General features: G+C 42.8%; 1 protein-coding gene across 1 annotated transcript in view; it reads left to right on the forward strand.

The window, feature by feature from the left end:
* ST13 (ST13 Hsp70 interacting protein) overlaps positions 1-25,798 on the forward strand; it is a 150,838-nt gene that overhangs the window by 117,288 nt on the left and 7,752 nt on the right. Inside the window, exon 11 of the mRNA XM_077452552.1 lies at positions 2,188-2,267. Coding sequence (XP_077308678.1) covers positions 2,188-2,267 — 80 coding nt within the window. The remainder of the gene's footprint in view (positions 1-2,187; positions 2,268-25,798) is intronic.

The raw sequence follows: 25,798 nt of genomic DNA on the forward strand, positions 1-25,798 counted from the left end.
TTTTTGAGGGGGCGCAAACAAACCTCTCCAAGGTCCTTACCTGCAAACAGAGCCTTCAGCCTCAGCTGACACTCCCCTGATTTTTTTATTTTTATTTTTTTGGCACATTTTGTCATATGCTGTTGCATGAAACACACATCAAAAAGCTCATGTTAGCGTGACACCTCCACTAACATATGAAGTGGCATGTCCCTGGAATGCAGTGACAGCTTGTCCACTTTACTCCATTGTTTTAGGTTTTTTTCTAAATTGTAATTTTTCAGTTTTTTTGTTTATAGCGCAAAAAAATAAAAACTGCAGAGGTGATCAAATACCACCAAAATAACTCTATTTGTGGGTAAAAAAGGACGCCAATTTTATTTGGGTACAGCGTCACATGACTGCGCAGTTGTCAGTTAAAGTAACGGTGTGTCATCGCAAAAAATGTCCTGGTCGAGGGTAAATCTTCCAAAGCTGAAGTGGTTAAACGGGGACCTGGACAATGCCATCCACAGCCAAATATTTCAAATTTTAAGTTATCAGTCCAGAGCACCTGCTGCCATTTTTCTGCACCCCCAGTTCCTGTGTTTTCATGCATAGCTGAATCGCTTAGCCTTGTTTCCTTATCCTTTGCATGAACACATTGTAACTAGGGTGCAGAAAAATGGCAGGAGGTGCTCTACCCTGATAAGTCAAAGTTTGAAAATATTTGGTTTTAGTAGGAGGCAGTTTGTCAATGAAGGGCTGAAGAGCGATATAATAATGCATGGTGACACAGTGGTGTAGTGGGTAGCACTCTCGCCTAGCAGTAAAAAGGGTCGCTGGTTCGAATCCCAACCATGACGCTACCTGCCTGGAGTTTGCATGTTCTCCCTGTGCCTGTGTGGGTTTCCTCCGGGTACTCCGGTTTCCTCCCACACTCCAAAGACATGCAGGTAGGTTAATTGGCTTCTGTCCAAAAATAGGCCCTGGTATATGAATGGGGACTTTGGATTGTGGGCGCCTTGAGGTTAGGGACTGATGTGAGTGTGCAATGTACAGGGATAGGGACAATTGTAGACACTCACTCAGGTTGAACTGGATGGACTGGTGTCTTTATTCAACCTTACTAACTATGTAACTATGTCTGCAGGCAAAAGTAAAGCATGGTCTAGGTTCCTCGCAAGTTTAGGGCTACATTTTTGCAAATAGAATTGAAAATTTGGCCAGGATCAGTGTTGTCCTTCATGCTTAGGACAGGGAGGTGTGTGATTGGCCCCAAATTTATTCTGCGGCACAACATCGACCCCAAACATATAGTCCATATCATCTGGAACTATCTTCAGAGTAAAAAACAAGGAGTACTCGAAGTTATCCTTTGGACCCCATAGAACAGGGTTTCTCAACTCCGGTCCTCATAACGCCCCAAGAGGTCATGTTTTCGGGATTTCCCTCAGATGAAACCGCTGTGGTAATTACTAAGGCGGTGAAACTGATCAGATTACCTGTGCAAAATAATGGACAACCTGAAAACATGACCCGTTGAGGAGCCTTCCGGACTGGAGTTGAGAAACACTGCCATAGAGCCCTGATCTCAACATCATCGGGTTGGTCTGGTATTACATGAAGAGACCGAAGGAGGCAGCCTACATCCACAAAGTATCTGTGGTTCGTTCTCCAAGATGTTTAGAACAACCTACCTACTGAGTTCCTTCAAAAACTATGTGCAAGTGTACCTAGAAGAATTAATGCTGTGTTGAAGGCAAAGGTTGGTCACAACAAATATTGATTTGGATTTCTCTTGTGTTTACTTTAACATTTTTGTTAACTGATGAAAATTAAACGAATAACACTTCTATTTCTGAAAGCATTCTTTACAGTATTTTTTCACAACTGCCTAAAGTTTTTGCACAGTACTACATATGTATATAGCACTTAATTTTCATGTCCAGTTTACATAAGCGGGCATTCAAAAACTGGCAAAGCTTCATTGCTGCTTTTATAGTGCTAAAACTTGCCTGCCCATGTGCATTTCTATTGGCTAGTTAGTCTGCCTATTGTAGTGATTAGTTTGCCCCCCCTATCCCAGTGTCTCTGCTAACCTAACCATTGTTTTTGTTATGGTAAAACGTTAGGGTTTATCTTCCTGTAAAGCTTTACTTTTCTGGTTTATAATAAGAGTATGGTTTCAGTGTTTTTTCAGTGCAACTAATACGGAGTTTCTTTTAGGGGGATTTCCTGGTGGCTTTGCCGGGATGCCAGGTGTCGGTGACATTCTCTCTGACCCAGAAGTTTTGGCTGCAATGCAGGTATAAATTCGAATTAGTTCTCCACACTCCCCAGGTCATTTTATTAAACGTGTTTCCTAACCTACCATCTCAGAATTTGGTTGCCAGGTTTGATCTTTTTGCTGAATTTCTGTTTTACAGACTATTACCCCTTAGAAGCAGTTTAGTGGGTCTGGCCAACCAAAGCTGATATTTGCAATCGTGATAATGGCATACCTAGTATATCTGGCACTTGTGACGATTTTATTCTTGTTCAGTATTTTTATTCAGTATAAGACGCGGTTGTCAGAATATAAAAAGTGGTAATATGAGGTCTCGAAGTACAGGACCATCACACATTAAGGCATTATCATTGGCATCAATCAAAAGCAAAGGGAAACAGGTTAACTGTCAAAAAAAAAATTGAGACAACAATGCAGAGGAAGCAAGAGCAGGGACAAAAAGGGATGGTGTCACGAACCACAAGCTTTAACCAAGTGGTGTTTCTTACTGGGTTATGAGAAAAGCCTATAAAATAAAGGCTTCAGAGAAACAGTCTAGCTGGATAGAAAGAAGAAAAGGGTTGCCACAACTTTGTGTAATTTTTGACCCTGTCCTGGAGGACTGCATTAATTGTGACATGAATCATAGCATGAATCATGTTTAGTCTTGATTTTATGACGAGGGATTTAAGGGAGTCTCCTAAGCAGCCATGGTTATACGGAGAAGCAGCTTAAATTCAATCCGATTTAAGTTTGGAGGGTGTAAATTGAGTAACCGGCTAGCTATTGGGCATGGCCAGCAGATATGGAAGTGTGTGCCTCTATCCACACACCCTTGAAAACAGGTTGGTGGATAAATTGGGATGAACTTGGAAAATCTAGCCAGTAATAGGTGGTCAAGAGTTTATAGTTAACTTGCAATGCATTGACATTTTGCACAAAAGTTTTGGTTGTGGCCCAGAGATCTGTCCAGTCAGTCGCTTCTGAGGAAAGTCTGAGGTCTTGTTCCTAGCGACTTGTGTATGTAGGGGGGTTTAGAATCCAGTTTGTCCAGTGATTGGAGGAAGAGGTGAGATCTAGAAGGCCCGAGCATTAGTTCCATTTGCCCATGTTTTCAAATTTAAGTCCTCGGATTCAGGTTTGATGTGAGGTAAGAAATGTTTAAGCTGCAAAAAGAGTTCGGAGTTACGAAGAGGCAACAAGTCAGTGTGAGTTTGATGCACAAGTATTGGAGATAGTGTGGCGCCTAAGTGAAAGGGAGGGTTTCCTGCAAGCAACGCAGATTGGTATCGGACAGGGAAATATTGAGAGCCTGTAATTTCTGCGGGTTGACAGCCCAGATATGCTAACAAAACTGATCGATGTGCGGATGTAAAAGATGACATTAGAAATAAGAGTGTCATCTGCAAAAAGACATGTTTATGTTGATGTCCCCCCACCTCAGCACTCTTAATATTGAGCTGTGCAAGAGATTCAATAGAAAGGGCAAAGAAGAGAGCGGAATCTGTGTGGTGATTTATGTTACTGTAAAAAAAATACATATATTTTTTTACACCCCTCCCATAGATCAAAATTATTTAGAGTGGGAGGGTCCTAAAGGGGAGGCACTATATGTATGTGTATATATAATTTTATTTGTTTTATCAAATTTCTATTGCTTTCCAGTCTACCTCGAAGAACAACTACTTAAAATAGTCAATGTCTACTTGGCAGTTAGCCACTATTGAGACAATAAACTCTTTTAGTTCGAACTAATGGGTGGTCAGCGGCTGGCTGTAAAATCCCCACCCTGCATTAGTGGTCAATGTCCAACTGTAAAAATACATCATTTTCCTTTCCTCCAGCATTGGTGGTCAATCACTGGATGTAAAAATAACCTCCCCAGCATTGGTGGTCAGTGGCAATCACTCCATCACAGGAGTGGTGGTACCCGTGCCTCCTCCATATTGCAGAGCATTGCATGGTGCCAGCATTTCTCTCCCTCTCATACACAGACGTCTCTTTCTGGTGTCAGAGAAAGGCTACAGCAGTTCTTATGAGTTCGCCTTGGAGCACAGAGCTGCCTGCTCCACCTCCCTCTGCTAGTGATGTAGAGTTAAACCCCACCCTTACAATTTATTTCCTTTCCTGGGAGCTGTATGATCGAGCTCTCAGAACATTGGCTTTGGCCATTATGAAGGCTGTCTGTGGATTCAATTAAAAAGATTTGAATGTACACACATAGTGTACATACTTGGCATCAGTAGGCTGTGAATTACAATTTTTATGACAGTACAAAGTTACAGGATAATTTTAATATGGTTTTAGGCTCGGTTCACACCTAAACCGGCCACGAATCTCACAGGAACACTGTCCATCCTTGTTCTCCATTTCAGAGACGAATCAGAGCAGAATCTTTGCCTGAATACAGCCCTGAAACGGAGGCAAAGACACACAGCGTTTCTCTCGCCCCCTCTTGTCAATCATCTGGGAAATGTGACTTGTGCATGCGCAGTGAGTGCCCAGCTGTGAAGACACAGCCGGGCGCCCACAGTTAAATTGCCGGCGTCGCCAAGGGGGGGGGGGGGGGGCTCCGATCCCCTGCATCGCTGGACCCTGGCACAGGTGAGTGCCCAATTATTAACAGTCAGCAGCTGCAGTATTTGTAGCTGCTGACTTTTTTATTTTTATTTTATTTTTAAGTGGGAACCCCTCTTTAAAGAAACTTATGCCTTCCATCCAGTTTAATATTTCTTCACAAGTACTTGGGTTGTTTTAATTTTTTTGTCATAACATGGGAAGGAAAACAAATTGTGTGGATTTGTGATTCCAAGTATTTTGGATATAATAGTAATTTATCAAAGTTGTGTCACATGTAAATAGCTCAGGTTCGCCACAGAACTCAATAGATCATCATGTATATCATTTTGTCAGCAGCTGCACACTTTGTGCTCTCTACACCATTAAAGCGGGAGTTCCGCCGTTTTTTGTTTGTTTTTTTTTTTTTTTGTTTTTTAAGTCAGCAGCTACAAATACTGCAGCTGCTGACTTTTAAAATAAGGACACTTACCCGCCCAGCGCGCCCGCGATGTCGGCACCCGAAGCCGATCTCTCGATCGGCTCTCGGGTGCTGCCGCCACCATCTTGGGTATGGGAATCGGGAAGTAGAGCCTTGCGGCTTCACTTCCTGGTTCCCTACTGCGCATGCGCAAGTCGCGGTGCCCAATAAGGATGGTCCCCGCTGTCTCTGGGATCTGTGTGATTCCCAGAAGACAGCGGGGGACCCGCAGGAAGTGGCGTAAATATCCTCAGATTCTGCGGATATCTATGCCGGAAGTGGGTGCAAATACCTGTACTATACAGGTATCTGCATCCCCTCCCTGAAAGGTGCCAATTGTGGCGCCGGAGGGGGGGAGGGTTCCAATGAGCAGAAGTTCCACTTTAGGGTGGAGCTCCGCTTTAAGCTTGATCGCAGTTAAGCAGAGTCACATTATAGTGCTTGTATAACCTGCTCTGAGCCCATGAGTTTTTTTCATAGCCATGAATTTACTGACTGCCTTATCCATCAGATTTTCTTTTCAAATATTTTTATTAAAGAAAAATAGAATTCAATACATGCGAAGTATACAAATTTTGTAATATAACAAGATAAACATATTTAGACAGTATTTTTCTCTACAGTCTGTAAAACGAATAGCAAGTTTTAAAATAAAACAGAATAGTATTTTGATTGAATATTTTTAAATTATGTGAATTTCATGGAAGGAAGGGTTGAGTTGGACTGAGGTCAATTAAAGACATTTGGAATTCTCGGAGGGGGCGGTAGTCCTGGGGGGGAGACCTTAACTTTACCCTAGATCCTTCCTTGGACTCTTCCAGGCAAGTGTCCCAGGTTTCATACTCAGCCCTCAAACGTCTTAAGAGGAACTTCCACGCCTTCCACTTGGTTGATGTTTGGAGGGTACTGAACCCCATCCAGAGGAACTATTCCTTCTATTCCCATCCCCACGATTCTTATGCTAGGATCGATCTATGGATGCTACCCCAGTCACTGCTCACCAGAGTGAAATCGGCCTCCATAGGGCCTATCACCTTCTCAGACCACGCCCCGGTGTTTATGGACATAGACATTCTTGACTCAGTTAGCAAACAATGGCAATGGAAGCTCAACGAAACTTTGATCCAGTCCCCCAAGGTAGCGGAGGAGATCTCCAGGGAGTTGAAAGACGTCTTCACCTCAAACACGGACATGGGCAGTTCGCCACTGATAGTCTGGGAGGCCCACAAATGCACCATTAGTGGTGTCCTCATAACAATAGGCACCCGTCTCAAGAAAGCAAGGGCCCAACAGACTTCCGACCTTTTAGGTAGGATCAGGACACTGGAGGCAGTACATAAACAATCTTTGGCCACACAGGTGCTGCAGGACCTTACGGGCCTAAGGAATCAACTGAAAACTTTGGCACTGTTCAGGGCTAAAGCAGTCATAGCAAAATGTAGACGCACTTTTTATGAACACAGCAATAAATGTGGCAAACTGCTGGCAAGGGCCCTGAGGCCCCAACGGGCACAAACCTTCATTCCAGAACTTAGGAAGGATGGGGGAACTAAGGTTCACACCACCGAAGAGATTGCAGACCAGTTTTGCAAATACTATACCTCCCTCTACAACCTACCGCGCCAACACTCTGCCAGAGGGCAATCCCTAGAAAGAGAGGCAATACGGGAATATATCCGGAAGCCGGGCCTCCCGCAATTGCCGGAAGAAGCCTTAGGGGTATTAGACGAACCACTATCGGGGGGACGAGGTGACCCTAGCAATAGCCAGAATGCAAACTGGCAAAGCCCCGGGACCAGACGGATACTCGTTGGCGTATTACAGAACCTTTGGCGACATTCTAATACCTAATTTCTTAGCTGCTTACAATGAGGCTGGTGAAGGAGCAATCCCCCCGGTGGACTCTCTGAGGGCCTTTATTTCTGTAATACCCAAGGAGGACAAAGACCCCCTACTGTGCCAAAACTATAGGCCGATATCTCTTCTGAATGTTGACTTGAAGATCTTCACAAAGGTTTTATCAATGAGGCTTTCAGAATGGATCCCGTCACTAGTACACTCCAACCAGGTTGGGTTTGTGACATCAAGAGAGGCGAGAGACAATACTACGAAAGCCATTAATCTGATTTACGCTGCTAAAACACAGAATACCCCGATGTTACTGCTCTCGACCGACGCAGAAAAGGCATTCGATAGGGTTCACTGGCCTTTTCTAATGGAAACCCTCCACCACATAGGACTGGGACAGAGAATGCTAAATTGGGTCCAAGCCATCTACTCCAAACTTTCTGCCCAGGTGAAGGTCAACTGGCGGCTCTCCTCTGCCTTTGACATAACCAATGGTTACGAGGCAGGGTTGCCCCTTGTCCCCGCTGATCTTCATCCTCTCTTTAGAGCCCTTCTTGCACACGGTGAGGGATAATCCCAACATATCCGGCATTAAACTGAGTGATTCCCTCTCCCCCAAAGTAGCAGCTTTCGCTGACGACCTGCTCTTCTTCATATCTAATCCCCTGATCTCAGTGCCCAACTTAATCTCGGTATTGATGAAGTATGGAGCGTTGTCCTTTTTCAAGGTCAACTTCCAGAAATCGGAAGCGATTTCACTGCCAGCCTCCTTGTACTCCTTGCTACGAGAGGATTTTCCTTTTTAAGTGGGAAAGTTCCCACATTAAGTACCTGGGCATCCGACTGCCCAACAAACGGGAGGACATCGTCTCCATCAACTTCCCCCCCCTACTGCAAGACATTAAAAAGGACCTTCAGAGGTGGCAACAAGGCATGTTCTCATGGTTCGGGAGGGGTAATGTAATAAAAATGAACATTATGCCCAGAATACAATACCACCTTCAAACCCTCCCGGTTAGGATCCCAAATACCTTCCTCAGAGCAACAAACAGAGCACTGACTATGTTCATCTGGGCAGGTAGGTATCCGCACTTGGCACAGTCCATCCTGCGTCTACCAAAAGCGCTGGGGGGAATGGCTTTTCCAGATGTCTCACTATATCGCGCAGCGTGCCACCTGACAAGGATCATTGACTGGTGTTGACACGGGACGCTCAAGCAGTGGATCCAAATAGAACAATACCTGACAGGGGCAACCCTGGTGCCAGAAAGACCTCCCAGAACAAGTGACAAAACACCCTATGGTGGGCGAGACCTTGAGACTAGCTCAAAAAACCTACCGAGAGCAATCGATTGCGTCTCTGTCCTCACCACTGACCCCAATAATAGGGAACCCAGACTTTAAACTGGGATTGACAGATACCAGGTTTCAGGTTCTCAGAGCTAAAGATAGACATCTACTGCGCCAATTCATCAGAGGCGGCAGGTGGATGTCTAGAGATGACATAATACAAGACCCTCTTGGACGACCTTCCCTTTTGGCTGAAAATACAACTAGCACACTTTATTAGAGTGCAACCCCAACCACAGCTATTTTTGAGAAATCTTACACCCTTCGAGCTTCTTTGCTCAGAGCTAGAGCCGATTAGGCACACGATATCGCTAGCTTATCAAATCTTGGTCACACCCCCCAAGGAATTTAGACTTCCTTATATAGCTAAATGGGAACGGGACCTCGGAATACAGCTGACCGACAGGCAAGTGGAGAGAATACTTCTATTCTCGTACAAAACATCGATTAGTGCCAACCAACAGGAGGCAGGATACAAAATCTTGTCACACTGGTACTACACCCCAGTCAGAATACATGGCATGTTCCCCCAGAGCTCGGACCGCTGTTGGAGATGTGCAGAAGAGGCAGGCAGCCTCCTTCATGTCTTCTGGTCCTGCAGGCTTCCGACACCATACTGGACAGAGATACATCGCATTATACAAAAGTTCACAGACAGGAAACTATCCAAGACCCCTGAGCTCTTTTTAATACACCACCATGACATACCAAGCAAAACGTACAGAAGGTCCATCCTCCCAGCACTGATCACGGCAGCAAAAAGTTGCATCCCACTTTTCTGGAAACAGATGGAGCCTCCGAGAGTGGCTGTGTGGTTGAAGCGAGTAGCGGAAATGCAGGCTATGGAAGACCCCGTGGCCACAGACAGGGGCCACAGGGAGCAGTTCCTCAAAAAAATTGTACTATTGGCTGGAATTCTACTAGTCGGAGGAATATGCGAGGTTGACAACATAAATAGGAGGGCTCAGGGACCCCTAATCGGTGTGGCGACACAGATGGGGGGGCTGGAGGATGGGCAAATCCCCCCCCCCCTACTCCCCATTCTTCTTCTTACCCCCTGGGCCTACCCTCCCTGCTGGAGTCTACCCCTTCCCCCCCCCTTCCCTATCTCTTTCCCCCTCTTTAGCTTACTTTAACCTCACATTTCTTTCTCTATCTATCCCTTTAAAGGAACGTTGACTCATGAGTCGACATCAAATATCACCCCATACTTGCTAATGAACCAAAAGTACCAATACAAGGGACATAAGGAGCTTCATACTCACGAGACTGTTATCCCAGAATGGGAATACAGTAGTCTCGACCCAGGGACGTAAAATGTTTTAATTTAATGTGCAGACATTGTAAATACAACAAGTTCTGCCCTTTGTAACCAAGTATGTTTACAGCTACTGTATTGTTATTTTGCAAATAAAGAATTTGAAAAAAAAAAAATTAAAGACATTTGGGATCATTATACATCTTAACAGGGGCCAAGTTCCGGCTATATGATAAAAAACAACACAAGATACTAGCGCTTTAAAAGATACTGGTGTGTCCTTTTTCAGTTCAGTCTGTATCGTTCATTAAAATAAATTCAAAAACAGTTTTTAATCAAAGCAAGATTTTTTTTAGAAAGTTATCTGAGAAAACAGTACTTGGAATTTGCTGAAAATCCAGAAAGGTTGCTTGCTGTCCTTAGAGGATGGGGGATATGTGCACAATCACCTGCAGCAGCTGCTTCTTTAGAGTGAAGTCATCTCATGAATAGGATACCAATAAAAGAATATATAGAAGAGAGCCAAATCAGTAAAAAGTGCATTTATTTTATACAATCAATAAGTCTCACATCCATAATTATTATTGTCCTCCGTTTGACAGTCAAATCACTGTTCCCTTTTGCTGGTGCTGTTACTGGATCAATCCTCCTCCACAGCGTGCTAGGAGAGGCTCCGCTGTGTTCTGTGATGCACAGAGACACAGACTGGCTCATAGACAGCGTGTGAGGTCAGCCGGGGGATACCCGAGAGCACAACGGGTTTCTGAGCATGCGCAAAAGAAAAATGAGAATCATTATCATTTTTTACTATTACTTTCATTTTTATTTTTATTTTTTTATTTTTTATTTTATTTCCATTATTATCACTATTTTTATTTTTATTATCATCATTTTATTAGTATTTTTGCATTGAATTTTTCTTTTTTAATTTTTCTTTATTATTTTCATCATTTCATTTTCATTGTCTTTTTAATTTCTCTTATTTTTTCACAACTCTTTTATACATACATTCTTTGTTCCCCATACATATAATTTTTCTCTAAAACTTTTTACCTTTTTCAAGTTCACCTTCGTTACCATATATTTTATTCACCTGCCATAGTATTATCATTAGTATAACCCTCCCAACCTGCTTGCATTGATTATAGGGTTAATTGCTATCTTGTCTGTCATTATCTATTCACTCTCCTATTTAAGAGTCGTCCACCACAGCATTTCCTATACCTGCACTTGAGAAAGGAGCGCGCATGCCAGAACGAGGCTTGCGCATGCTCAGAAACGCGCTGTGCTCTCGGGTATCCCCCGGCTGACGTCACACGCTGTCTGAGCCAGTCTGTGTCTGTGCATTACAGAACACAGCGGAGCTTCCCCTAGCACGCTGTGGAGGAGGATTGATCCAGTAACAGCACCAGCGAAAGGGAACAGTGATTTGACTATCAAACAGAGGACAATAATAATTATGGATGTAAGTGAGACTTTTATTGATTGTATAAAATAAATGAACTTTTTACTGATTTGGCGCTCTCCTATATATTCTTTTATAAGTTCCGGCTATATGGCTTGGCTTATCCTGTATATGGGAAATACCATATCAATTGTCAAGATTTTATAATATTTTATTAACTGTATCTACAATTGGGACCTTTAATCATTTTAATTTTCATGTTTATTGGGGAAAAAAATAAATAAAATGAAACCGGACAATTTATAGGTTATATATTGTGAAGATGTGAAAATCAATGTGGTAAGGTTGAAATGGAGGAAGGGGGGGGAAAAAAAAGACCGGGGGGGGGGGTTTGGGGGGAAGATGGTAAGAATCTCCAGAGGGAATTGGGTAGCTATTCAGATAGTTGTAGTTCTGAATAGTAGAATAAACATTGGTACATTTTCAAGATAGTACAAAGATTATGATAAAAACCTTGTGGTAGATGATGATTTATCAATGGGAGCCATAGTAATTTAAATTTTTGGATTTTGTCCAAAAAGATAGCTTCAGTTTTAGCATGAATCCTTGTCTGTGTAACTCTGTTTGACTGATATAAGACACAGCGTGGATGTTTTCCATGCTGCGGCTATTGTTTGCTTTGCTGCCGTTGTTACATGCATTAAAAGTTTAAATTGACATTTTGTAATGTACAGTGGTTTGTTATTCAAGAGAGCTGTAGTTGGATCCGGTAATAAGGTGATATTGAACATAGTGGAGAGTAGACTGAATACATTTTTTCAAAAGACTATGGCTATAGGACACGTCCACCATATATGTAGATGTGTACCTATGTCATTGCATCCTCTAAAGCATTGAGCAGGATATTGTGGTAGATATTTTGATATTCTCGCTGGGACTAGGTACCACCTTACAATTGGTTTCTAAGGCTGCAATATTTGGTGTTGCTGATTTAGTTGCTTGCAAGATTTGTGACCAATCTTAAGTCTTCTGGTTGGAGGTTCAAATCGGATTCCCATTTGATGTATAAGAGAGGGGGGGGGGGGGGGGGTTGTGGTGGAATGTGACAATAGTTGATGATATAAATCTGAGATTAAACCACATCTATGTGGGTCTGAAATGCAAGTTTGTTCAAATACGGTATTGGTAGTATTTGTTGTATTTGGGAGTTAATTTTGTTGTAGGAAATTCTTTATTTCTAAATATCTGAAGGTTTCACTGCTTGGTAAGTCATATGTTTCACAGAGTTTGGGAAAGGTTTTTATAGTATTGGGTTCGTAAAACTGATGTGTCCTTATTAGACCTGCTTTAGACCAAACTAAGAATGTGGATGGGGAAGTCCAGGCGGGATAAAAATCTGGGCTGTGTAGAAAAGAGAGGGAGAGGGTTATGCTGTGATTGGAGTCCGTAGCTATATTTAAGTCTGTCCCAGATGGCTAAACTATGTCTGATTGGATTCGTTATTCTGCGGCGAAGGGTGGGGGTGAGCCATAAGAGATTTGCTAGGGAGAGTGGATCGCAATCAACTGATTCAATCGAGACCCAGAGGGGAGTCTCTTTGGTAGCATGGTACTTAGGGAGTTGAGCAAGCTGGGCAGTATAGTAATATTTACTAAAATTAGGGACACTCAGCCCACCTCGAGTTCGGGGAGTGTATAGAGTAGATTGTGGTAGACGGGGTCTAATTTTACCCCGTATAAATTGTGCAACTTTGCGCTGTAGAATCCGTAGGAAGTATGCTGGGAGTGTTCTTAAAAAGGTATAGGATATTAGGTAATATTGACATCCTTAATTAGTTATTCTACCCATCCATACTATAATGGTAGAGAAGACCAAATTTTCATTAAGGCAGTTAAATGGGTCAGTAAGGGTGGATAATTTGCTTTGTATAAATTTGTTGGATCTGCCATAAATGAGATACTTAGGTATATAATGTGTGGTGTTGACCATTGAAAAGGAAGAGAGTCTTGTAGTTGTGTTTGTAATTCTAATGAAAGTGAAATGTTAAGGGCTTTAGATTTATGAGGATTTATTTTCAGTTCTGATATAGAACCAAATTTATTAAGAATGTCAATTGGATTTGGTGCTGAAGTTAAAGGTGAGGTGAAAAAAATCAGGACATCGTCAGCAAACAAACTTAACTTATGCTGGTGATCACCTAGTTCAAGGCCTTTGATGTTGACATTGGTGAGGATTAATTGAGCTATGGGTTCAATTGCCAATGCAAATAGGAGTGGGGATAAGGGGCAACCCTGCCTAGTTCCTCTTTCAATATTTATGGTTTCAGATCTAAATCCTGAATAAGATACGTAAGCTTTCGGTTTGTTATAGAGCGATGTGATCCATTGTATAACATGTGTTCCAAATCCCCATCTGTGGAGGATGGAGTCAAGATATTGCCAGGATAAAGAATCAAAAGATTTTTGTATGTCTATTGAGAGGAAGCAGGCAGGGATGCGGCGAGTACGTGCCATATGAGCAAGGAGGGTTACTCGACGGATATTATCCCAGATTGTCTAGATGGAATGAAACCTGTTTGGTCTTTGTGTATGAGTGTTCCTATAATTGAATTAAGTCTGTTTGAAAGTATTTTAGCTAATAATTTAATATCCAAGTTGAGAATAGATATAGGTCTATAATTGGACCAAGCTGTGTCATCAGAGTTCGGTTTTGGTATCATGGTTATGGAGGCTAATAGGGTCTCTGGTCAAAGGAATGTCCTAAAGAGTAGCGAGTTAAAAGCTTTTGTTAGGGAGGTAAGTAAGGTGGAGAAATGTTTATAATAAGTGGCTGAAAAGCCATCAGGGCCTGGTCGCTTGTGTGGTTTTAAAGATTTAATAGATTATACTTCAAGATTTGTGATTGGTTTTTCAAAGGTTTCATGTTGTTCAATAGAAAGAGAGGGCAATTTGATATTGGATAATAGTGAGGTGAGATGAGTTTGGTCAAATTTGTGGGTATCTCTATATAGGTCATTTACGATCTTCAGTGGATTACTAGTATAGGTATTTTTTGCAATTTGTAGTCTGCTTTCCGAAGATGATAATTTCTACGTAGAGTCAATGCTAGGAATGTGGTAGGATTATTTGCTTTCATATATAGTGTGTGTTTAGTTTTACGGAGGATTTTTTCAGCAGATTCTGTTAGAGATGCAATTCTAATTTGCCTTTATCATAAGCTAATTTATTAGCTGGGGAGGGTGTATTTTGAAAGTTTTTGGATGCTTTGTTAAATGCTTTGTCCAGTTGTTTGAGTTTTTATTTTTTTTGGTGGTAGGAATCTTGGCTAATTCAAACTCCTCTTATTGTTGGTTTGAGGGCTTCTCAAAGTGTCGGGGGATTTATATCTATTGAAGTATTTGTTTTATATTTTCTTGAATGGATTTTTCTATGTCTTGCCTTAAGTTGGGAGTGCTAGTAAGCGATCATTTGTATTCCAGGTTCGGTGATTAGGTTTAGGAATAAGAGGAGAAAGTGGTCAGTGTTGCATTGGGGTCAGACCAGGCACAAAGGATTATTTGTGAGTCAAGTAGAAGTGGTGAGGAGTTGATATTAACGAGTAGATGATCAATACGGGAGAATTGTTTGTGTGGGTGGGAATAGTGAGTCTATTGTTTTTTCCTAGGATGTTTTTCACGCCATGTGTCAAGAAGTGAATGTTGATTTAGTAGATGTTGAAAAGTGGGTCAGTGTATTGTTGGGGAGTGTAGGTGATTTTGTCCAAGATTGGGTATAATACTTGATTAGAGACCCCACACATTATAAGAGTGCCTTTTTTTTATGAGAATCTACTACTGTAAATGGGAAAGGAAAGAAAGTGGGTTTTTATTGGGGGCATAATAGGAAACAACTGTAACTTCAGTATCTAGTAATAAGCCTTGAAGTAATATCTGCCTTCTGGATCTTTGATCTCGTTACAGAGGGTAAATGGTGTAGTGTGAAAAGCAATTAGTACTCCTCTTTGTTTAATGGACTCTGAAGGTTTAAAGATTTGAGGATATCGTCGACAGAATTTAGGGGAGGATTGGGTGGTAAAATGCATTTCCTGTAAACATATTGTGTGTGTGGATAGTGAAGAAAAGGTTTGAAAGGCTTTCGTTCGTTTTGGTGGAGAATTGAGTCCTTGCACATTGAGTGATAGTATATTTAGGAAAGTCATGGTTATATATTAGGTTTGACTGGCGATTTAAAAAATGTTTATGGGTGTTATTGATTATGTGCTGGAGAAATGTGAGGTAGATCAATCAAAAATAAAGAAAAGAGGGGGGGAAGGGGCGGTATTAACCACTTGCTTACTGGGCACTTAAACACCCTTCCTGCCCAGACCAATTTTCAGCTTTCGGTGCTCTCACACTTTGACAATTACTCATGTAACACTGCACCCAAATTAATTTTGTGTCCTTTTTTTCCCACAAATAGAGCTTTCTTTTGGTGGTATTTGACCACCTCCTGAGTTTATTTTTTGCGCTATAAATTAAAGACCGAATTTTTCTTAGTTTATGTGATAAAATTTTGCAAATTATTAATGTTTCTTCGTAAATTTTGGCCACAATTTATACTGCTACATATCTTTGGTAAAAATAACCCAAATTAGTGGATATTATTTGGTCTTTGTGAAAGTTGGAGAGTCCACAAGCTGTGGTGCGAATCATAAAAAAATTGATCACACCTGATGTACTGGTGGCCTATCATTTCTTGCGACCAGAACAAGCCAGGAAAGTACAAATACCCCCCAAATGACCCCTTTTTTGAAAGTAGACATTCCAAGGTATTTACTAAGATGCATGGTGAGGTTTTTGATGTCATTTTTTTTCCCCACAATTCTTTGCAAAATTAAGATTTTTTTTTTTTTTTTTCTCACAACATTTTCAATGTAATAGGTTATTTCTCTCACATGGCATGTGTATACCATAAATGATGCCCCAAAATACATTCTGCTACTCCTGAGTATTACGATACCACATGCGTGAGACTTTTACACAGCCTGGCCACATACAGAGGCCCAATATTGAAATAGCACCATCAGGCGTTCTAGGAGCATAAATTACACATCTCATTTCTCAACCACCGATTACATTTTTGAAGGCCCTGGAACACCAGGACAATGAAAACGCCCACAAAGTGACCCCATTTTGGAAAGTGGGTCTGTGATGGAACGTTCCCCAGCTCGTCAGGACTGGTAAGTACAGCTCCCCCTGCCTCGGTGGGGCTGAGCAGCTGGGCATTCCCTGGGAGGTCGATTTGCCTCGCCTCCCTCTCTTCTCTCCTTGTCCCTATCTTCCCTCCCCCCCTCCCTGTGGGGGATGCTGCATGGGCTGCTGAGTGGTATATGTACCATAGACAGGGGCCCCCTGGGGGGGGGGGGGGCTCTCACCTTGGCTGGGGCTGTGCTGGGTAGCTGTGCCCTGGAGGACTGTGAGTCTCTCCCCTGGACGTCTGTGTCTGCTAATTGCTATAGCGCTGTTTGCCACCATTTCCTCTGCCTGTTTTCACTGTCTCATTGCATGCAGTGCTTGGCGGCCATTTTTGGTGTGACAGAGGAGAAGCCTGGTCAGACTCCATTTTGCTGTAGTCAGGTGGCCATTTTCCCTGTGATTATGTCCTTTTGTACTGGTTACTCGGCCATTTTGTTAAAGCCTGAACATGGTTTTTCATGCTCAGCTCTGTCCTCTGGGGCTCAGCACAGCTCTCACAGGTATCTGGGAGCTGTCACAGGACACAGGCACACCTAGCTGGACAGCGCAGAACTCTGTCAGGGTGGTGAGTCCTGCGGTGGGGGCCCCTCAGCCTGCAGCAGTTAGGAGTGTCCTAAGTCCCCAACATTTGGCAGACAGGGTAGGGTCCGCATGGCTTTAGAAACTGGTGTTTCTTCTCCCAAAATCCAGGTAATTGCAACCTGTTTGCCTGCAGACAGTGCAGTGCCCCTGGACGTTTTGTCGGCGGTCCTTAACACGTTCGTTGCCAAGATGGAGGAGGTGCGCGGGCGTAAAGGTGGTAAAAAGCGCCCCCCGTCCCCCAGGGAGAGCTCTGATGCAGACTCGGACCCCACTGAGGCTGGTGACCCCTGCTCTTTCGTTTCAGATGACACTGACCAGGACCGATCGGGCAGTAAGGATGGGTCCATGCGCGACAAAGCGCTTGTTGGAGCACTTATCACAGCTGTGCGTGATACCCTGAAAATTCAGGATACAGCAGATCCCTCTGCTGATGTAGTGGTCCCTTTTGGTTCCCGTAAGCCAGCCCGTACACCTAAGGTATTTCCATATCTGACTTATTTTGATAAGTTCATATACAAGGAATGGGGTCGGCCACAACGGACATTTTCGGTCCCCAAATACATGGCGTTGCGTTACCCCTTTGAGGAGAGCCTTCTCAAAAAATGGTCAGCTCCTTTGGTCATGGATCCTGCAGTATGCAGGTTAAACAAAGTAACCAAGATTCCGGTAGAGGGGACTCCTGCCTTAAAGGAGCCCACGGACAGGAAGGCCGAGGCAGTGGCTCGTTCCTTGTTTACGGTTGTGGGGTCAGCAATGCGACCAGTACTGGCATCCGCACTTGTGTCACAGACACTTACTGAGTGGGCAAAACTTTTGCACCACAAATTGGGGACACAGGCTTCCCCTGTCTGCGTGGAACTAGCTGACTAGTTGGTGCAAGGCCTTAAATATGTATGTGATGTGGCCCTGGATACCCTCCCTCTGTTATCCAGGGCATCAGTGTCAGCAGTGGTGCTGAGGCGCCCGATTTGGCTTAAATGCTGGTTGGCTGATCAGGCATCTAAAAAAGCCCTGACGGATTTACCCTTCCTTGATGAGCGGCTCTTTGGAGCCTCATTGGATGACATTATTAAAAATGCCAGCAGTGGTAAGAGTACCTTACTCCCACAGGCCAGGAAGGCTAGGGAGCCACACCGTAGACAAGGGCCCTCATTTTCCCCTCACAAGTGGCTTTTTCGTCTGCCCGGGGCTTCGGCTAAACATCCCCAGCCCAACAGGACGACCCCTGAAGGACAAAACTGTCCCTGGAACCACAAGCCTAATAAGCCTGCAAGCAAAAGTGCTACCGCGTGAAGGTTTGCCCCCGCCTGCAACACGGGTGGGGGGGAGTCGCCATTTGAGAGTTTGCAGCCCGGTGGGCGTCTCGCCTGTCCGACCAATGGGTCTGTGATCTGATTTCCTCTGGCTACAAGATAGTTTCTCTTTTGGCCACCAAACAGATTTTTCCCCTCCAGCATACCCGTACTCCCGACTCGCCGGGTGGCCCTAATGGGGGCGGTAAGGGACCTGCTGAGTCGCGGGGTGATAGTACCTGTTCCGGAGCCGGAAAGGTTCCAGGGCTTCTACTCCGATCTGTTTGTAGTCCCTAAAAAGAAGGGGTACGTCTAATCTTGGACCTGAAAGCCCTCAATTACTTTGTAAAAGTACAGAGTCTCAGAATGGAATCGGTTCGCTCAGTAGTCGCTGCACTCCATCAAGGGGACTCCCTGGTGTCTTTGGACATCCAGGATGCGTACCTGCACATACCCATATGCCTTTGGTATCAGAAGTTTCTGCGATTCGCAGTTGGGAAAGCCCACTACCAGTCTGTGGCTCTCCCTTTTTGCTTGACATCAGCTCCCCTGGTCTTTTTTTTTTTTTTTTTTTTACTCCTTATTACAAAATATTTTCCTTACATAGTTACATTTTATATCCTTGTACAATTCTTCTTATACTTAGAATTACATTTCCATTTTTTCCTCTCATTCACTCCATTCTCTCACATCCACCCATGGTCACTTTACATTGTCCATTGTTGAGCATGATCTATTCCACTTTTCCCATATATTTTCAGATCTCTGCACATTTCCCCTTTGTTCATACATTATTCTTTCACAAGGTAAAACCTGATTAACTGCTCTCACCCATTGAGATACTGTCGTGGATTTGGTTGAATCAATTTTTTCTATTTGTTTTCTTGCCAGAAATAATACTTCCTGTAAGAAAATCCTATTATATCTACTACCTCTCTCATCTCTTAACCACTTAAGGACCGCCACATGGATATACGCCGACACAATGGCACCAACGGGCACAAGCGCGTACCGGTACGTGCTTGCCTTCCAGCGGGTGGGGGGGTCCGATCGGACCCCCTCCCGCTGGCAGCGGCGGTCCGTTTCGCTTCAGGAGCGATCCGGGATGAGGGGATGGGCGTTGGTTTCTGGCCATCCCCTCTCGATCGCTCCTGGCGAAGCTTCCCCCTGCCTGTGTAGTGTAAACACAGGCAGGGAGGAAGTGATGTCACTCTCCTCGTGGCAGTCTTTTTGACCGGACTGCGAGGAGAACACATAGTGCACCAATCACTACACTGACACGTAGGTACACATAGGCACACGTATCGCCCCCCCCCCCCCCAGTCACAGTGTCACTGATTGCAGTAATCATTTATTTACCGATCACTGCATTTAGTGTCAGTTGTGACAGTAAAAAGTGTCAGGGCAGTTAGTGTTAGGTCCAGGGTAGCCCCCTACCCCCCCTAATAAAGGTTTAACCCCCTGATTGACCCTAGAGTTAACCCTTTCACCCCCTTTTGCCAGTGTCACTTATCGTTTTTCTGATCGCTGCATTAGGGTCACTGGTGCCGCTAGGTAGCTAGTTATTTTTTTAGGTTCACCGCCAGGTTTTTATAGCATTAGGTACCCCCATATACTACCCAATAAAGATTTTAACCCCCTGATTGCCCCTAGAGTTAACCCTTTCACCAGCGATCACCGTATAAGTGTCACTGGTGATGCTGGTTAGCCAGTTAGTTATTTAGGTTCCCCGTCAGGTTTTTATATAGCGTCAGGGACCCCCATATACTACCTAATAAAGGTTTTAACCCCCTGATTGCCCCTAGTTAACCCTTTCACCAGTGATCACCGTATAAGTGTTACGGGTGACTCTGGTTAGTTTGCTTTTTATAGCATCAGGGCACCCACCATTTATTACCCAATAAAGGTTTAACCCCCTGATCACCCGGCGGGTGATATCAATTGGGTTTTAGGGTCGGGGTCTGTGTCGCCCCAGGCAGCGCTAGGTTAGTGCCAGTATCGCTAACACCCACGCGCAAAGCATACACCTCACGTAGGGGTATAGTATCTGAACAGATCAATATCTGATCTGATCAGATCTATACTAGTGTCCCCAGTAGTTTAGGGTTCCAAAAAAAGCATTGTTAGCGGGATCAGCCCAGATACCTGCTAGCACCTGCGTTTTGCCCCTCCGTCCAGCCCACCCAAGTGCAGTATCGATCGATCACTGTCACTTACAAAACACTAAACACATAACTGCAGCCTTCGCAGAGTCGGGCCTGATCCCTGCAATCGCTAACAGTTTTTTTTGGTAGCGTTTTATATTTAAATTCTTAAGGCGGTGCTTGGTTTTCGGGGTCCCGTACGCGGCTAGGCTCCCAAAAAGTCCCCCACATGTGGTATTCCCGTACTCAGGAGAAGCAGCAGAATTTATTTTGGGGTGTAATTTCACTTATGCCCATAGCATGTGTGAGCAATATATCATTTAGTGACAACTTTGCGCAAAAAAAAAAAAGTTTGTAATATTCCCGCAACTTGTGGCAAAATATAAAATATTTAATGGACTCAACATGCCTCTCAGTAAATAGCTTGGGTGTCTACTTTCCAAAATGGGGTCATTTGGGGGGGTTTTGTGCTATTTTGGCATTTTATGGCCTTCGAAACTGTGATAGGTAGTGAGGAGTGAAATCAAAAATTTGCACCCTTAGAAATCCTGAAGGCAGTGATTGGTTTTTGGGGGGGCCGTACGCGGCTAGACTCCCAAAAAGTCCCACATATGGGGTATCCTCGTACTCAGGAGAAGCAGCAGAATATAATTTGGGGTGCAATTCCACATATAACTATGGCATGTGTGAGCAATATAGAATTTAGTGCCAACTTTTTGTAAACTTTTTTTTTTTTTTTTTTTGTCATTATTCAATCACTTGGGACAAAAGAAAAATTCAATGGGCTCAACATGCCACTCAGCAATTTTCTTGGGGTGTCTACTTTCCAAAATGGGGTCATTTGAGGGGGGGTTGTACTGCCCTGCCATTTTAGCACCTCAAGAAATGAGATAGGCAGTCCTAAATTAAAAGCTGTGTAAATTCCAGAAAATGTACTCTAGTTTGTAGACGCTATAACTTTTGCGCAAACCAATAAATATACGCTTATTGACATTTTTTTTACTAAAGACATGTGGCTGAATAAATTTTGGCCTAAATGTATGACTGAAATTTTAGTTTATTCGATTTTTCTTTTAACAAAAAGTAGAAAATGTGTTTCTTTTTTTCAAAATTTTCAGTCTTTTTCCTTTCATATCGTAAAAAATAAAAATCGCAGAGGCAATCAAATACCATCAAAAGAAAGCTCTATTTGTGGTAAGAAAAGGACGCAAATTTCGTTTGGGTACAACATTGCATGACCGCGCAATTACCAGTTAAAGCAGTGCAGTGCGAAATTGTAAAAAGACCTCTGGTCCTTAGGCTGACAATTGGCCCGGGGCTTAAGTGGTTAATATCCCCAGCAAACAGAGTTCCAGCATGGCCGAGATAGATCTATTTAAAACTTTCTATTTCTCTGATCACCTGTTGCCAATCTCTCCCTATTTTACCACATTACATGAAGGAAGTCTGCTGCCCCCTGCCCACATCTAGTACATTTTGATTCAGGCATCCTCCCCATTTTATGCAGTCTATTTGGAGCCAAGTATGTCTGGTGTATTATATTTAGCTGAATTATCCTATTATTCATTGCCGGGGATACTTTCAGGTGAGAGGTGCAGACTTCGTCCCATTCCTGATTGCTCATGTCTGGGATAGCTGCCTGACATTTATCCCTTTTTTCTCAATATTAGATATAATAGATATTTTGAATGCTTTCCTTCTAAACTGTACCTGAAGCACCTGTCTAAGCTGAAGATATCTATAAAACTGTTTACTCGATGAGTTATATCGTTTACACAGATGTTCATAAGCTAATATATTTTTATCATACAGATGAACGATGGTTGTAATCTTATTCTGCTTCCAGAATTTGCTATCCTCAAATATTTCCAGATGCTCAAATGTTGAGTTATTCCACAAGGCAGTTTCTCTTGGAATATCAGTAAAGCCCACCAGTTTTTTTGCTTCCTTCCATACTGCCCTGGGCACCCTTTTAAGAGGGATTTTTACTCCTACCCTCCTCAAATCCTTTATTTCTAATCCTACCAGGAGGTCATCTACTTGCATTTTACTCAATTCATATTCCTTTATACTTGTTTTTTTTTTTTCCTGTCCTACCCAAGACATCAAGTGCTTCAATTGCCCTGCCAGATAATATAGATATAAGAAGTCTGGGAGAGCCAACCTGGCTTCTATTTTTGGTCTTTGTAACTTACTAAGTTTTAATTTACATCCACCATATGCCCAGATAAACCTAGTCATCTGTGAGTTTCATTTTTTGAATATCTGTTATATCTGGTATTTTTACCGAGGAATGTGCAAACACATATAAACACTTGGGCAATACAGTGGACTTAATCAGATGAATTCTTCCTGCCAATGATAACTTTATCCATATTCCCAGTTTTCTCTTAAAGTGGTTCTGCACCTAAAAAAAAAAAAAAAAAAAATATTAAAAGCCAGCAGCTACTAATATTGCAGCTGCTGACTTTTAATAAAATCACACTTACCTGTCCCAGGGTCCAGCGATGTCGGCGGCAGATGACGAGCGATCGCTCGTCTCTCTGCTGCCCCCGTCGCCATCCTCTGTCAGGGAATCGGGAAGTGAAGCGTTGCGGCTTCACTGCCCGGTTCCCTACTGTGCATGCGCGAGTCTCTTCTGGTCCCCGCTGTGTCCTGGGAACTGTGTGTTTCCCAGAACACAATGGGGGGGCGGGGGTCTGCGGCGGTCTGTCCCGGAAGTGGGTGCAGATACCTAGATTATCCAGGTAACTGCACCCCCCTCCCCCCTGAAAGGTGCCGATTGTGGCACCGGAAGGGGGGAGGGATCAGATTAGCTGAACTTCCCCTTTAGGGGGGAGAACCGCTTTAACATATTCTACCAAGGGGATTAGATTCATTTTCATGTCTTCCTCAGGATTCAGAGAGATATTTACTCCTAAATATTTATTTTATTTATTTAGTTTATTTTAAGTCCTAAAAATGATCCGTATGTTTTTATTATTTTTATCACTTCCATCAGGGATGCTTGTGCATCTCCCATATACAATATAATATCAGCATATAACCTATATGCTCAATTTTTTTCCCCCCACTTTGATCCATTTATACTTTTTTGATTGCCTAAATTTATTTGCCAATGCTTCAATTGCCAGGGCAAATAATTGAGGTGACATTGGGCAACCCTGTCTTGTTCCCCTATCTAATTTTATTGTGGGGGATAATATTCCATTTATTAACAGATTAGAACATGGTTGTTTATAAATGATTCTTATCCATTTTCAAAATTTTTCCCCAAACCCATTTTTTTCCAGCACTGTCTGTAGGAACTCCCATTCTATAGAATCAAATGCCTTGGTTGTATCTAACGATGCCAAGGCACTTGTTTCTGGAATTAACTCTCTCATTTGGGTGGAACAGTGGTGTAGTGGTTAGCACTAGCAGTAAGAAGGGTCGCTGGTTCAAATCCCAACCACGACACTACCTGCCTGGAGTTTGCATGTTCTCCCTGTGTGGGTTTCCTCCGGGTACTCCGGTTTCCTCCCACACTCCAAAGACATGCAGGTAGGTTAATTGGCTTCTGTCAAAAATTGTCCCTAGTATATGAATGGGGACCTTGGCCTGTGGGCTCCTTGAGGGTAGGGACCGATGTGAGTGTGCAATATACAGGGATAGGGACAATTGTAGACACTCACTCAGGTTGAACTGGATGGACCGGTGTCTTTATTCAACATTACTAACTATGAAACTATCTGTATCATATCACTGCGTTTCTTCTAATATTAATTGAAGGGGATTTCCCTGGCATAAATTCAGTTTGGTCATCCGCCACAATGGATAAAATTACCTCATTAAGCCTTTTAGCTAATATTTTTGACAGTACTTTGTAATCTATATTTAGTAATGAAATTGGTCTATATGACCCACATTCAGTTCTATCTTTATCTGGTTTTGGTATCAATATAACTTGTTTCGTACATAGAGGGAGGCATTACTCCCTGTGAATATGTGTCTCTATACATTTTTGTCATAACTGGTGCCATAATCTCCACATATCGCTGATACATTTCCAACGGTATCCCATCCAGTCCTGGGGATTTGCCCTTTTCCATAGAGAAGATGGCCTCTCGTACTTCATCTTCCTCTATATCTCTCTCCATCTCCTCCTTTTTGTTCCTCTGTTAATTTAAGAAAATCTAAATTCTTCAGGTATTCCTCTATCTCTTCTCTTGTGCAGGTCAATGTCGATGTAGACATATCAATGTAGTATTTTTGAAAGCTCACAAGTATCTCCTCTAATGTGTTTAAAATCTCCGCTTTCTCATTTCTCACTTCTGAAATTGACAATGATGGGGTCTGTTGTCTTTTTAAAAAAGTTCACTCTTATTTGATGTCCTTGCTCAAAGTTTTTTTGTATTTGCTGGAATTTCTTACGTTTAGCATTAACTATTAATTGATTTTTATATTGACGTGCTAAAGCTGCCCATCTTATCTGATTTATATTTGAAGGATCAGCTATGAACTCAGTCTCTGTGCGCACAACTGTTCAAATTCCTCCTCCTCTTGTCTATTAGTACGTTTTATATATGATATTGTTGATCTTGTTACCCCTCTCAAATACGCCTTAAACATATCCCAAAATACTCCATCTATTTTTCTATCTCCATGTGCTTCTAGATACATGCCAAGTTGCTCGGGTATTCTATCGTTTGATCCAATATGGGTCAACCATTGAGCCTGAATACTATAGCCTGGCCTTCTTCCTTTAGGGACTATTTTTAGATCAAAGGTGAATCCAGAGTGATCAGACACCCCTCTTGCCATGTAACCAACAGACTTCACCATGGACAGAACCTTTTCATTGCCCATTGCCATATCTATTCTAGACATGCACCCTCTCCCTGGTGCATGCCATGAATAGGATCGAATCTCTGGGCTTCTAATCCTCCATAGGTCAGCCCATCCAACTTCGTTTATAAAAATTTTTCCAGCACCTTTTGATCCTACTATTCCTTTTTGAATATTTCTCCCAAACCTATCCTTCTTTGAGTTTAAGCACATATTAAAATCTCCCATACGTACAACATGTGCCTCTGGATATTCTGACATAAATAACACTGCTTCCTTCAATGCTCCCATTGTAGCAGATGGAGGGTTATATATCCCCATAATTACAAATGACAATGAGTGCATTAAGGCAAAAACATATCTCCCTTCCGGGTCTCTTTTCTTTAATACATTCCCACATCACCGCCCGATGCACCATAATAGAGACCCCTCTTGAATATGTTGTATGACATGAGTGACTCGTCCATTATATCCAAGTTTTTTTTTTTTTTTTTTAAATAGTCCAGTCTCTCTTTAGTCAAGTGTGTTTCTTGAATACACATTATCTTGGCTTGCACTTTACTAATTTCTGTAAAAACCTGTGTTCACTTTAATT

The sequence above is a fragment of the Lithobates pipiens genome, unplaced genomic scaffold (genome assembly GCF_037356315.1).
Source record: "Lithobates pipiens isolate NorthernLeopardFrog02 unplaced genomic scaffold, aLitPip1_a1.2 Scaffold_23, whole genome shotgun sequence".
NCBI lineage: Eukaryota > Metazoa > Chordata > Amphibia > Anura > Ranidae > Lithobates > Lithobates pipiens.